The 15,415-nt window shown below is 46.0% G+C and overlaps 1 protein-coding gene across 3 annotated transcripts in view; it reads right to left on the bottom strand.

Moving 5' to 3' along the window:
* Positions 1-602: 602 nt before the first annotated feature.
* SYN2 (synapsin II) overlaps positions 603-15,415 on the bottom strand; it is a 258,206-nt gene continuing 243,393 nt past the window's right edge. For 2 of the 3 annotated variants that reach the window (XM_056804670.1, XM_056804672.1), the window contains exons 11-13: positions 12,693-12,753; positions 5,387-5,639; positions 603-1,557 (exon numbers count right to left, since the gene is read on the bottom strand). In XM_056804670.1, coding sequence (XP_056660648.1) covers positions 1,422-1,557; positions 5,387-5,639; positions 12,693-12,753 — 450 coding nt within the window. In that variant the 3' untranslated portion in view covers positions 603-1,421. The remainder of the gene's footprint in view (positions 1,558-5,386; positions 5,640-12,692; positions 12,754-15,415) is intronic. The other variant, XM_056804671.1, reaches the window with a different exon arrangement.

Below are 15,415 nucleotides of genomic sequence, written 5' to 3'. Positions count from 1 at the left end.
TCCCTCCCTTCCACTTTTTCCTTTCCCTCCCCTTTCCTTCTTCCCTCCCCCTTTCTTTCCCTTTTCCTTCTACCCTCCCTTCCTGTTCATTTTATTCCTCCCCTTTTCATTCCTTCTTCCCTTTCTCCCTCCCTCTCCATTTATTCATTCTTTCCTTCCCTCCCTCTTTTCCTTTCTTCTTTCCTTTCTCCATTCTTCTTCTTCCTCCTTCCCTTTTCTTTGTTCCCTGCCTTCCTCTTCCTTTCCTTCCTTCTTTCCCTCTCTCCTTCTCCTTCCCTTCCATCCCTTTTCTTCTCTTCCCCTTCCTTCCTTCCTCTCTCCCTCTTTCCCTTCCCTTCCTTCTTTTCTTTCCTCCTTCCCCTTCTTTCTTATATCCTCTTTGTCTGTCTCTGTCTTCCTGTCTCTCCTCTGACTTTGTGTCCCTGAATTTGTCTTCTCTGCCTGTCACACACACACACACACACACACACACACACACACACACACACACACACACCTCACACCACACTCTCCACCCAGCAGGCATCTTGACCCTCACTGAAAAAAGCCAGAGTTTGGGGCACTCCTCACTGCTGAAACAGACACTGTTGAATGCTGCTTCCTTTTTTGGCTTTTAACCACAGGGCTTAGCATTTATTTTTGAGTGAACACAGAACTAGCCTTGGTGCTATCACACTGCCATGCATATCTCTTCACAGTGTAGCTTCAAAGCTCGGTTCTCCTGGCACATGGGCCAGGAAGGAAAAAAGGAGAATGTGGAGCCATTTCATGAGGCTGATAGTGCTTCACAAACACAACAGGACACTGTAGCCAGTGCTAGACTCTTAGGGTCACAAGGAAACCAGCTTCTTTTCTTTTTTTTTTCACAATTAAACTGAGAGGGGAGACATGTGTGAATGGGTTCCTAAGAATCTGAGGGTGGAGTGTTTCTGGAGGCTCTCCACATATAAAATACTGAATACCAACAAAGTATAAAGAAAAGAAAATGAAAACAAACAACTTAAAAGAAGCATGCAACTATATTCTATGTGAACTAACTAAAGCCACCCAGAGCCCTCCAGGAAAGCTCTCCTGGTGTCACAGGGTGTCGACAGAGAATGAGATATGATTGAGCATCACAATAAGGCCACGGAAATCACAGCTAACTGGGACCTTGACATAGAGGTTTCGGGGTGCTGGGAAAGTCCATGCTTTCATCTCTGCTAACATGTACCTGCCCTCTCGGGATCCTTTAAAAGCTACATAAATTGCTTGATACAATGAATGGAGCAGAGAAGAGTGGTGGTGGGGTGGTGGGACAGGGCAGGGCAGGATGGTGGTCACAGGGGTATTATCATCACTAAACAGGGCAAGGCAGGGCAGGGCCCGGAGCTGTCAGAGGTGCTAGATGCATTGGGTGAGAGATCTGGGGATCCAAGGACTTAATCTGAAAAGAGGCTGGCAAAGGATTTCCTCAAGTTGCGGATGGTCTCGGCTTTGGCTTCGTCCTCATTCGATGATGACCGGAAGAAGGAGGACTCAGTGAAGCTGAAGGCATTGGTCAAGGACTGGGACTTGCTTGAAGATAAAAAACAAAGAGAATGTGAGAAGGGGCTGTCGGCCAGCTAGATGGAGAAGCAAGGAGACATGCTGAGCCCCATTGGGGAGCCCGAGAGCCCCTCAAGGGCAGGAACAGAGGGGATGGGAACCAGAGGAGAGACTCTGGGGTCAGGGTTGAGGGGGATGGAAGAACAGGAGGAGAGGTGGGATGCAGGCCCTGGGAGATGCTATAATAACACCTATCCACTCAACCCCCAATTCAAAGTAGTGTGGGAATGGAATGGTTCCACTGGAGACATCTGGCCAGACCTTGTAGGGAATGGAGATAGAGAACGCAGGAGTAGGAGGGGAGATCCCTTGGACAGAAGCGACTCAGGTGTTTGCAACAGGGAGCTCTTTCCTCCCCTTTCATGTTCTGTGGACATGTATCTCTTTATAACTTTGGTCCCTGAACAAGTCGGACTCAAGTCAGTCTCAATGCTTGCTGGGTAACTGCTGGCAGCTGACTCATGCTGGGTTACCTTGATGTATGGCTGAGAGAGGCCCCTGAATTATTTTTTTCTATTTTAATCCTGTGGAGCCTCGGGATGGGGTTGGTATAATAAAGGCTAGGATAAAAAAAAAGAAAGAAAGAAAGAAAGAAAGGAGAGGAAGATAAGAGAAATTATCCTAGCAGGTCAACTGGGTAGGAATACTAGGCTGCCTGAGAGTGCAGTTGAAGGAAATGTCACTTAAAAGGCATAAAAAAGTCCATCCATGCCATCTCTGTCTTCCGGGAACCAGGGGTTTATGACTTCTCTCTAGTGGATGTCCACCAATCAATAAGAACCTGAGAGCTTAGTACAGTTTCTCATGCCTCAGCTTTCCCATCTGATTATGCTGCCATTCTCCCTGAAACCAAAATAACACCTGCATGGTGCTAGGGGTTCATATATGTCACAAAGTATTCCCCCCCCCTTAAACACACATTTCGGAATGATATTAATCCTACAGGTCATTCTGATTTGACTGGGGGAGACCCTGAGGGCTGGAAAATTCAATCTGGAAGGATTGGAATGAGGTTTGGCTCAGCTTCTGATAAGAAAGGTTGGCTCCTAACTGCACACTGGGATTCCCTTGCCTCCCTTTACTTCCTTTCAGCTTTCTGCCCAATGTCCTTTCTCCAAGTCCCACCGGCACTCCTCAAATGTCTGCTTGGAAGATCTGAAAGCTGGGAAACTCCCTGTCTCAGGGATCCTTGAAGTTTCTGTCCTTTTGAATAGAGGTGAACAAAATGCCCTGCCTTCCATTTAGGGCTGGGGAGGAGTCCTCCTCGGCAGCTGCCTGACCTGGGGATGTGTCTCCACATGTGGGCCTCCAGGGGGTGGGGGACTCTTCTGCACGAACACGCAGAGGGTACCAGGAATGGCAACTCCTCCCCACCTGTCAGCAACTTCCCTGGAAGGCTTCAGCCCAGAGGCAATGAAAGCTCTCCCCAGGCTCTGGCTATAGTCAGGGATGATGGCAAGGGAGTGATTTAGAAGGCTGGCAGGAGAGAAAGAACCCCAGAAAGGGGTGATGAGGAGAAGAGAGAAGTTCCAAGGACATCAAAATGAACTAATTGGTTGCCAGGCACTCTAGAAAGTATTGGGATCTGAGCTAAGGAACTCTGATTGGACACCGATCTGTCACCACATAGGAGAGCGAGACTGGGAAATGGTAGGCTTGAGCTGCTCAGATTCCAAACCATTTCTCAATCCAATCAGTACACACAAGGGCTGCTCCTAAAAACACAGTGGTCAACTACTGGGACCTGGGTTCTGTCCCTAGCCATGCCACTGACAATGCAACCTGGATTCAAATTATTTACCACCTGTGTGACACTGGGTAAGTCAGTCAGTTTCTCTGTGTCTCAGTTTTTCCATCTGTAAAATTGGGTGATTGAACTGAACTGTCTATTCCAACTCTAACTCCTGTGACTCTATGACTTTGAACAAATGATTTCATTTCTCCAAGCCTTAGTTTTCTCATTAGTAAATTGAAGAAGTTTGATGAGATGGTCCATAGAGCTTCTCTAAGTTATAAAATCATATGATTCCATGTACCTCCATTCTTTTCTTCTCTCTAAACTCCATCAAACATTTTGGATAACTCTAGAGATCCCCAATTGTCCAGCTTTGGAAAAGAAACAATAGATCCCCCCCCTAGATTTTTCTGTAGAACCATACTGTGTGGTTAAGAGTAGTATGATGGCAAGAGCGCTGGACTTGGGAGTCAAGAGACTTGGGTCTAAATCCAGACTCAGGTATTTGCCACGTGGACTATGGTCAAATCATTGATTCTCTTTGTGCCTTAGCTCCCTTGTGTGTAAAGGTGGACTCTGAGGTCCCTGAAAAGTCACCTGACCTCAGCTTTATCATCTGTTGAATGGACACAATCATATTAGTCCCGTCTACCTGATGAAGTTGTAACCCATGAGTCATTAAAAATCTATCTTGCTTCCCTTCACTGCTATCCCAAGGCTGTCATCCATATCCCCATTCCTATCATTCTTTTCTTTTTCTTTTAATAAACTTTTATCTTCCATTTTAGAATCAATAGAAACCAATAGGGAATTGGTTGTGTTTTGCTTGATAATACACGTATAACCTAGATTGAATTGCTTGTCACCTCTATGAGGTGGGAGGGAAGAAGGGAGGAAGACAAGATAAATCATATAACTTTGGAAAACTTATGCAGAAATTCATTATTAAAATAAAAGGAAGAAAAAAACAACAATGTGGATTGGTTCCAAGGAGAAGAGTGGTAAGGGCTAGGCAATGAGAGTTAAGTGGCTTGCCCAGGTCATACAGGCAGGAAGCAACTGAATCTAGATTTGAATCCAGGACTCCCCATTTCTAGGCCTGATTCTCAATCCACTGAACCACCTAGGTGCTCCCCCATTACCTTCATTCTTATCTGGTATTTTCCTGGGGACAGAGAATGAGGTGGGGAATTCTGGGAGTGAGCAGTAGGCAAGACAAACTCTGAGGATTAGGAAGGTAGACAAGGGGAAGTCCATCTTTCTTTCCAAGAGTCTCCATCCCTATGGGCTATCCATATGATTCCTAACCCAGAAACTAGGAGGATTATAAACTCATTGAATTATGGATCTGGAGTAGAAAGAGACCTTGGAGGCTTGGTAGCCTGCTCTTCCCCCATTTTACTGATGAGAAAACTGAGACTTGCCCCAAATCGCACAAGGTGGGATTTGAACCCAAAATTTTTAAGTCCAGTCTTTCCACTATTAAACAAAACAAAACACCTGAATCTATCTACTTTCCCTTTTGGTAGCCTTACTTAGTCTCTACTCAAGATCATCATTCAGAGTTAAAGAGAAAGAGAGAGTAAAGAAAGGAAGCTGGGGAGGCAGGAAAACACACACAAATACATCAGAAGGATCTTAAAATAGGATAGCTTGAAACCTGGGTTCTAGTCTCAGCTGAGTGGACAGAGCTTTCTGAAGCTCATCCCAGCTCTGACTATCTGTCGTTTTAGGGAAGGTATTCTGGGGTGGGGTGGGGTGGGGTGGGAATGGCGCCGAGCCACCTGTTTCCCAGACCCCAAGATTCTGATTCTGGAAACAGAAGGATATGAGGACAGGGAGAAGACTAGGAGCTCCAGGGTTCAGAGTAGGGTTTAGCTTTTTGCCAGCCTCTTCCTATCCTGGGTTTCCCTCCCTACCAATAATTCAGTAGGAGGAAACTTTAATGAAGATATAGCTCTAGCAGCCCCCAGAACTCAGGCAGGATAAATAAGGGGAGGAAAGGGAGGGAAGGATTAGGAATGAAGGGAAGGGTAGGGGTAGGAAAGTTCAGTGGTCTCTTACTTTAGCTGTGGATGAGGCTGGGTTTTCCGAGGCTCCCTCTGAGATGGCTGGGGCTGGTTCAGTGAGCTGGAGTTCGGACTGGCCTGTGCGGCTGGGCCGCCGGGATGAGGAGCCGAGGAAGAGGAGGAGGAAGAGGAGGAGGAAGAGGAAGAGGAGGAGGAAGAGTGTGGTGTTGGTGTTGGTCCCGGGGATAATCGTCGTGAAGGCAGCACTTTGCTTGGGGACTGCAATCCTTGGGGATGCCCAGGGCCCCCTAGGTTCAGTACAAGAAAAACTTCAGAACTTGACCATCTCAAAAGGGTTTCCGTATTAGACTCTATGCCTTAAGGGGCTTTCCTACCTTCTTACCAACTACATGGCATCAACTCTAAGAGTAATCACCATCCCTGGGCATAAGGGAAGGGGAAAATAAGACCCATTGGTCATTTCTCATCACCCCTTCCCCAAAGCACCTCTCTCTGCTTTCCCCCAGAAACGGCAGAAGAAATGATGGGGCTTATCAGCAGAAGCTGGGATGGAACTTGGGGAGAAAAGGAGGGAAAGGGCCACAGAGTGTGCAGATATCTCAGTACTACTAGCCCTGGCACCCTTACTGGCAAGGTTCACATCTCACCTCTTCTCTCTGAGCATTCTGTCATCTTCTCCAACAGATTGCCCCCCAATCACGTGTTTTCAATCCCTCCTTCTCCACTTGCTCCTTTTCTATAGCCTATAGGCTTCTTATAGGCATCCTTTCTCCAAAATCCTTCATTTGATCCTTCCATTCCCCAGGAACCACGTGTCTTCCATCCCTGGTAAATAAACTCCTGGAGAAGACCATCTACAATAAGGTGTCTCTACTCTCTCCTCTTTCGATCTCTTCTGAACCCCCAACAATCTGACTTCCAACCATATCATCCACTGAAACTGCTGTCTCCAGAGCAACCAATGATCCCTTAGTTGCCAAATCCAACGGCCCTTTCTCAATCCTCATTCTCCTTGACTTCTCTGCGGCCTTTGGCACTGTAGATCACTCTCCCTTCTTTGCCATTCCCTCCTTTCTAGGTGTTTGGGGCGCTACTTGCTCCTGGTCCTCCTACCTATCTATTGGACCACTTCTCTGTTTTCTTTACTGCATCCTCAGGCAGATTACCTCTGACCTCTTCTCTTTCACCTCTCTGTTCACTTAGTGATCTCAATTCACATTGATTTAATTACTATATCCTTCCCCAAACACTCTGCTGACCATTAGTCTTATATCTCCAATAATCTTACAGATATCTTTTTTTTCAAAATTCTTGCCTTCCATCTTAGAATAAATACCGCATTAGTTACAAGGCAGAAGAGTGGCAAGGACTAGGCAAAGGGGGGGGGAGGGTAAATGACTTGCCCAGGTTCACTCACACAGCTAGGAAGTGTCCGAGGCCAGATTTGAACCTCTATTGCTATAGAAGGCAATGCCATCTTCTTGGCCCCCCAGGCTTGTAACCTAGGGATTCTCCTTACCTCCACATTATCTCTCACCCCCATATCCAAGCTGTTGCCAAGGCCTGATGATTTCACCTTTGCCCCATCTCTCCAATATACTCCCCTCTCTCTTCTGACACGGTTAGTGGCCTGGTACAGACTTTTACCACCTCATACCTGGATCATTGCAATAGCCTGCTGGAGGATCTGCCTACCTCAAGTTTCTCCCCATACCAAGCCATCCTCCATTCAGTCACTAAAGTAATTTGCCTCAGCTGCAGGTCTAATCATGTCACCCTTTACTCAATAAACTCCAGGGGCTCCTTATCACCTTGGAAATCAAAATACGAAATCCCCCATTTGGCATTCAGAGCCCTTCATACCCAAGCCCCCTCCTACCTTCCCAGACTTCTTACACCTTCCCCGCAACACACTCTTTGATCCAGTGAGACTGTTCTCCTGGTTATTCCACAAACACAACATTCCATTTCTCAGCCTCAGACACTTTCTCTAACTGTCCCCCCTGCCTGGAATGTTCTCCCTTCCTCCCCTCTGCCTAGTGCTTTCTCTAGCTTCCTTTAAACCCCAACTAAAATCTCATCTACACCTCTTAATTTCAGGTCTTTGCTTTTTATTAATCCTGAACATAAGTCTGTACATATTTGGTCACTTGTTGTCTCCCCCATTAGACTCTGAGCTTCTTGACTCTCTTTGTATCCCCAGAGCTTAGCACAGTACCCAGCATGTAGTAGGTATTTAATAAGCAATTAATAATTGATTGGTGCTTACCATCCATGTAACCTTGGGAAGGTCACTAAAGGACCGTGGGTCTCAGTTTCCTCATCAGCAAAATGAGGAGGTAGCACTAGACAATTTCCGAGGTCCCTTCCATCTCTAAAGCTATGATCCCAAGATCGAGGAGCTCCATGCACCACAGGCAATGAAAGAATCCAAGAACATGGCATTGGGAACTGGAGCACCTAAATTCTGTCACTAACTCTTCTTGTACCCTCAGACATATCAGTTAACCTCTCTGAGCCTACGGAAGGGAAAAACCTTCTACTTTCCTTAGCTCACAGGGTTGTTGTAAGGATGAGGAAATGCTCAGAAAATTCAAGTTAAGATAGTTCATTGTTCAACAGGTAGTCTGAAGGTTTGACAGCCATACCCGTACGCCCACTACCATAACCAAATGAAATCCCTCTTTCCCACATACACTCCTGTCTTTTGATACCATCCCCATCTGGTTCATCACACTGGTTTTGTATGTGTTCTGGGGGGGGAGGGGATGGGGGAGTGGGCAGAGGTTGGGGTTGGCAGGAGCTGACTCACTCCTCTCCCTTAAGAAACTCAAAATTAACTCTTCCCAGCAGCCAGGGGTCCCTTCCCTCTCTTGATAGTTGGGAAGATTGTATTCAGCAGAGAAAGGAATCCATTGATTTCCACTGAAAGGGAGTTGAACATTTCTCTCCTGGAACAGGATAGAAAATCACCTAGACAGCCATGTATGCCTATGGAGTGGTCAGAAGGGAAAATAGCCTGTCCTGTCTGAGAGCCAATGCACGCAGCCCTGGGCAGCAGGAGTCACGGTCAGATGCCTTAGTGCTTTTTGAAAAGGCTATTAGAAAGATGATTCCATTTGGCGTCAAGGAAACTGGGCTTGGGGTAAATAACGTCTCTTCTGTGCCTCAGGTTACTAATCTGTAGAATGAGAGAATGGTCTAAAGTCCCTTCCAGTTCTAAATCTGATCATTATAAACTATTCCCTGCTCTGAGGGGACAGCCTAGGATTCAGAGCTGGAAGGACCCTCAGAAATCATGCATACATGGACCAGGATCGGGGCCACATGACTCTTCAACCCTGATATCAGCATTTTCCTCCACAGGTCCTTTGGAGGGAATGGACTTAGAAGGATGCATCAGCTGGTGCGAGCTGGCACCGTGACTCAGCCTCTTCAAAATGAAAGACAATTTGTGCTGCTTGACCGACCCTAGGTTGGTCCCATGCCTATTCAACGCCTAGCATCCATCCTTCAGCTGACCTCCCGCCTGCCACAAGTCATGGTTCCCTCACTTGTCAGGCCCTCAAATGGGTGCCGGGCCACCAGGGATGGCCCCTTTGACTTCCAAAGAGGAATTTGACAAGTTCAAGAAGCTCTAAGTTAAAAACAAATGTTTCCAAAGAGAAAACCCTACCTGGTCTCCTAGATCATTAGGAGAAGCCTTTGTCTATCAGCAAACAGTCATGTTCATACTTTTTTCGCCTCAAGAAGGAAGGAGAGGCGCTTGGCATTCTTCACTCCAATAGCCTCCCTTTGAAAACAACACAAGTTGCCTTCTCAGCCTCCCTCATCCAGCACCAAAAACTCAGCCCTCACACTTGTACAGACATGCTCGAGGGGCCAGAAACTGTACAACTTTACACTGAAGACAGATGTTAACTTTTTTTTTTTATTGCACATTAAGCTGTACAAGAGATTTCACAGAAGAAAGGTACTGCAGTCACACAGATACTTCCACCATTTGGCTGAGAATCTCTCAGCTGGATCAATACAAAAGAAAGGGGGACAACAGTCAGAAAAGAAATGGGTACAAACACCTGGACAGCAATCCTACACTGTGACATGATTGTCCCCCGACCCACAGTTACGGGGTTGTCCCTAAGCATGCTAACTGATGGGCAGAGGACAGTCAGGCTGGCCCATCGTCTGGGATTCGGCAGCGGGGGCCGGAATCATGTCTCCCTCCTACTCTTAAGAGGCTTTCTGCTTACGCCACCAGCTGCAGCCTGACTGAGTTCAAATGGCCACTTTACATTTTGCATACATGGCTCACAAATGTCACATGGAAAGCACCTGTAAATGTTCACACTGACATGCAGACAAGCACCACCCACCGACCATCGCCAGCACCGCCATTTAGACAGAAAAGTAAGGAAATCAAAAGATGTACTCCTCCCTCTAGGGAATTTTTTTCTTCACTCCCTTTTATGGTATCTGGAGGTATTTGTGTATCTGATTCTACACTACCCCCCCAGAGTGTGTATGTGTGTGCCTGTAGGTATATATACCCACAAGCAAAACAGGATAACTATGGTGGCCATCTAAGGGAGACAAATCACTGACTGTACCACGGTAATGCCCAACCCATTTCCCATGGCATGCAAATGTGACCAGTGGGAAACTAGGGCATGGGCCCCTTTGGGTAGAAATGCCTATTGGCTACTTGTAGAACTGTAATACCAATGGTACCAACTCATCCAGCAGATCTGAGAAGCTAAAAGAGGGTTCCCTAAAATGTAGGTCACTGGCTTTTTGGGGTCCTGGTAGGGGAATGTTAACATGGACCCCAAGATCAAGAGATTGGCATGAAGGCCCCGGGGACCAAAGTTTGCTCTGCCAGAGGAGATTTAGAAAGGGCTCTGATGCCATTGTGCTTCATCCCCAACCCTGTCAGAGGATGGAAAGTTGTTGGGGACACTATAGACAAGGCTTAGATGGTTGTCACGTTGGTCTCATCCCTTACTGGGAGACTCCTTCCCTTAATGAAGTAGACTCATTGGTGAAAGCAATACCAGTAGCTATGTCCATAGAGAAGGCCACTGAAGTTGCTTCTCCCTTTTGGATTTCCCCCCAGAGGTACAAGTTTTAATATGTAGAAGCTCATATCTGAGCAAAAGGACTTGGGGATAATTAGATCCTGTCTCCCAAAGGAGAAGGTCTCCCCTAGGATAAAACTCTTGGTCCTCTGGACTTCTCAGGGTATGATTGGGGATCTGAGGTGGAATATGGGGGGGGGCAAACCAAGGGCCCTTTTTCAGGCAGTGTAGCCACTCCAAAGAAGTGGACTTGCTTTAGATTTGGTCTCATTTGGCAGTGCCCTAAGAGGCAGACTGAGTGAATGAATGTATGCTGGGTGACTTCCCAGGTTTTCAACAATTCTTTTGTTTTGATCTCTGAAGTGATCATCTCTAGAGACAGAGAAAGCTAGGGGATGGTGTATGTGTGTATGTGGGGGTGGGGATACAAATTGGTCCCAGTTCTACAGAAGCCCATAGACTATCAATTCAGAAACAATGACAACAAAGAAAAAGGACTTTGCAGAACCGAGATCCGCACACAGGAAACACTCACAATTTTGCTTGGATATTGCACATCAGTTTTTGAGTTTGGAGCTATAAATTAGGTTAATTAGATAGAAAGAAGAAAATAAAATAAAAGAGGGAGGAAAGATGAAGTAGAGAGAGGAGATATAGAGTCAGTTTATGAAAAGAGTTTTTCTTTATATTTCATTTTATCACTTAAAAAAGAGAGAAAAGAAAGAGAGAAGAAAGGAAGGAAGGAAGGAGGGAAGGAAGGAAGGAAGGAAGGAAGGAAGGAAGGAAGGAAGGAAGGAAGGAAGGAAGAAAGGAAGGAAGGAAGGAAGGAAGGAAGGAAGGAAGGAAGGAAGGAAGGAAGGAAGGAAGGAAGGAGGGAAGGAAGAAGGGAAGAGGCAGGGAGGAAGGTGGGAGGGAAGGAAGGAGGAAGGGAGGGAAGAAAGAAGGGAGGAGGGAGGGAGGAAGGTGGAGGGAAGGAAGGAGAAAGGGAGGGAAGAAAGAAGGGAGAAGGGAGGGAGGAAGGTGGGAGGGAATGAAGGAGGGAGTGAGGGAAGGAAGGAGGGAGGGAAGGAAGGAGGAAGGTAGGGAAGAAAGAAGGGAGGGAAGGAAGGAGAGAGGGAGGGAGAGAGGGAAGGAAGGAAGAAGGGAGGGAGGGAAGGAAGAAGGGAGGGAAGGAAGAAGAGAGGGAAGGAAGGAGGGAGGGAGGGAAGGAAGGAGGGAGGGAAGGAGAGAGGGAAGGAAGGAGGGAGGGAATAAAGGAGAGAGGGAGGGAGGGAGAGAGAGGGAAGGAGGGAGGGAGGAAAGAAAGAAAGAAAGAAAGAAAGAAAGAAAGAAAGAAAGAAAGAAAGAAAGAAAGAAAGAAAGAAAGAAAGAAAGAAAGAAAGAAAGAAAGAAAGAAAGAAAGAAAGAAAGAAAGAAAGAAAGAAAGAAAGAAAGAAAGAAAGAAAGAAAGAAAGAAAGAAAGAAAGAAAGAAAGAAAGAAAGAAAGAAAGAAAGAAAGAAAGAAAGAAAGAACCTCAGGAACTCAAATCATGACAAATGTTTGCAAAAAAAAAAAGGAATGCCTTTGAAGTCAGTGGACAGAGATAGTGCGATTAGACCTTGAAAGTCTCTGAAACCTCTATCTACACTAGTCATGCAGAAAGAAAGAGAGAAGCAGGCCTCACTAAATAGCTCACACACTCACAGAGGTAAGTAAGCAAAAGGGTTGAAGTCAGAACTTGGGGCAGAGTGAGTAGGGGGAGGGGGGCAGATGGGTTTGGGATTTTCAGTTGGGTCTCTGCTCCCCACTCCTAGTCTCCCACCACTCTTGTGGCCCTCAATTATCTGGAATATTTCTTAAAGATCTCATCTATCCATCCAGAAGATACAATCACACTGGACTTGGGAGAGGCACCATGTTTTGTTTTGTTGTACACTGTTGACAAACAGCCCTGCGATCACAAGTTATACAGAGAAACGTAAAGAAGCATCACAAGCACGGACAGGGACAAGTGAACACCCAGACCCGGGAGCTGACACTGCATAGGAAAACCCGAGTTCGATCAGCAGAGAGAAAGAGCACTGAGATGGGGCAGGGGGGAGGGGGTGGCTTTTTTTTTCCTTTTCACTTTCCTTCTCCTTCCTTTTTTTCCTTTCCTTTTTCATTTTTTGGCTTGAAATTTCTGCTTTGAAAGAAGAATGAACTACCAAACACTTAAGAAGCCTGGACTTGTTTGGGCCCCACTGCAATGCCATTACAGTCGAGAATATACTGTAAACAACCTTGAGGGGCGGGGCGTTGCGGTGGTGACTTGCTCAAATCCGGATCCTTCAGTGTCCCACTCTGGAAGACAAAAAATGGGAGAGATTACAAATCAGCACCATCAACACCAACTTCGCCACTGAGAACCTCAAAGCTCTCTCTCTGGTCTTCCCTCCACCGCCATGTTCAAAAGACCCCAGGGACATTGACAGATTGTGAGTTGGTGAGATTTGTGGTTTGAGGGTCCATTGTGCAACAATTCTTTCTCCCAATTTGGTAACCTTCAGACTTTCACACATCCCAGGGATATCAGTCCTCTCAGCTCCATCTGATTTCTTTCCTTCTCTTAAGAATATTTCCTCAGTTTTGCAACTAGATGGCCTCTGGGCTCTCCTCTGGTTCTAGGTCTGCAATCATTGGAACTCATGAACCTTCTGACACTTCCTGAAGGGAAAAGAGGGCTGTTGTGAGAAACCTCAAGGATTGGCTGAGCTCCCAGCTAGGGGTTACACCAGTTAGAACTATCACTTCACAGATAGGCCTGGCTCCCCTTGACTCTGGATTCTTCTAGGGAAAGGGAAAACAGGTTAGGGATCAAGTCTGACCTGTGGAATGATCGAAGACTCCTTGGGAAAGGGACCTAAAGCATAAATAAATTATAGGAAATCGTTCTTTGTGCCTAGGTCCTTCTTAGGTTTATTTTAAAAATACTCAAGGCCAAGTGGCTTTATTGGACTATTTTCTAATCATACTCTATGCAACATGGTGCCCGAAGGTCTAGCTGGGACTGTGATCATTCTTTCACAGGTGCAAAGGTCCTCTATTACTTTAATCTTGGACAGGAGGGAAGGAAGGGAGGGAAGAAAGAAGGGAGGAAAGAAGAAAGGCAGGATGGGAGGAAGGATGGGAGGAAACAAGGAAGGAAGGAAGAAGGCAGGCAGGAAGGAAGGGAGGGAGGGGGGAGGAAGGAAGGGAGAAAAAGAGGGTAGGAGGGAAGGAAGGAAGGGAGGGAGGGATGGAAGAAAGAAGGGAGGGAGGAAGGAAAGAAGAAAGGGAGGGAGGGATGGAGGGAGGGAGGGAAGGAGGGAGGAAGGGAGGAAAGAAAAAAGGAAGGAAGGAAGGAAGGAAGGAAGGAAGGAAGGAAGGAAGGAAGGAAGGAAGGAAGGAAGGAAGGAAGGAAGGAAGGGAGGGAGAGAGGGAGGGAGGGAGAGAGGGAGGGAGAGAGAGAGGGAAGGGGGAAGAATAGATGGGAAGGAGGGAGGAAGAAAGGAAGAGAGGAAGGAAGTGAAGAAGGATTTAGGAAGACAGACAACCCTCTGTATATGTAACAGATGAATACCATAAAAGATACAGATAATATGTCTTTATGTAAGCCTGAAGTAAAATGTGGCTTCTTCCTTTCCTCTCTCATCTTGCATTTTCTCAAGGAATGATTCCTTAAAAAGAAATAGTGGCATTTAGGGATGTCCACATAGGTCAGTCAGAAAAAGGGAGTATAACTTGATCCATTTGGATGAAGGCAAAAAATGATACAAGCTGTCTTCTCAGAATGTAAACTCTTTGAGGGCAGGCACTATTACCGGGGGGGGGGGGTCTTTCTAACTCCAGGGTTTGACATAATATAAAGCTAATGGTATCTCTAATAAGTCTCCTTTATTCTCACACTAAATATACCATGAACATATCTATATCTATATATCTACACCCCCCATATTATACTACACTAGTACTCTAATCCTATACTCTCCTCTAAGAATCATGATGAGGGTACAAGCGAAAGACTCAATTCTGGGGGCCTTGGACTGAAACTGATTTCTTCTCTCAGCCATTTAGTTCAAGACAATCCCCCTCTCACAATCCAGGGCATCACTAAGTCCAGTCAATTCTCCCATGTGAGTCTTCTACATTCATTTTCTCTTTTCTCCTCTTTGAGTCTAAGTCCTTATTGCCTCACATTTGGGTAAGTGTGGATGACTGTCTAAGTGGTCTCTTTGCCTCCAGGCTTCCCTGCCTCAAAACCAGCCCAACAGAGAATTCTTCCTTAAACACCTTTATTATGCCTTAAAAGACTACCATGGTCCTCTACTGCCTTTTGGATCAAATTCAAACTACTTTGACTAGCTAAGTGGCACAGTGACTGCACTGTTCCTGGGGTCAAGGAGGCTCATCTTCATGGATTCAAATCTGGCCTTCAATACTTGCTAGTTGTGTGACCCTAGGCAAGCCACCTAACCCAGTTTGCCTCAGTTTCCTCATCTGTTAAAAATGAGCTGAAGGAGGAATGGTAAACCACCACAGTATCTTTGCCAAGAAAGCCCTAAAAGGGGTCATAAAGAATCAGATGTGACTTAAAAATGATTGGATGACAATAATAATGACAAGCTTTCATCGCTCTATATAACCTAACTACAGCCCCATATCTTACTGCTCTCCAACACACCATCATTACGGAGAAATTCTTCACTATTCTTGAGGAAGCACGGAACTCTGATTTTTTTCTCTTGTTTTCTACTCATTCTGGTCCTTCTTGTTTGGTTTCATCTATAAAATGAGGAAGTTGGACTAGGCAATTGCTAAGGTTGTCCCTAGCAGCAACATTCTCTGTTCTCTGTTCTAAGGTCCCCTTTATCCTAAGTATTCTAAAGTTCTGTAAGTAGAGTCCCCTTTCTTCTCTTTTCTACTAAGCCAAATTGTATTCTTTCCTAACATCTCATTCAACTTCCCCAAGGCTCAAGAAACCTTC

This window comes from Monodelphis domestica, chromosome 7 (assembly GCF_027887165.1).
Source record: "Monodelphis domestica isolate mMonDom1 chromosome 7, mMonDom1.pri, whole genome shotgun sequence".
NCBI lineage: Eukaryota > Metazoa > Chordata > Mammalia > Didelphimorphia > Didelphidae > Monodelphis > Monodelphis domestica.
Note: the sequence above shows the minus strand (reverse complement) of the source record. Positions and strands in the feature narration are given on the sequence as shown.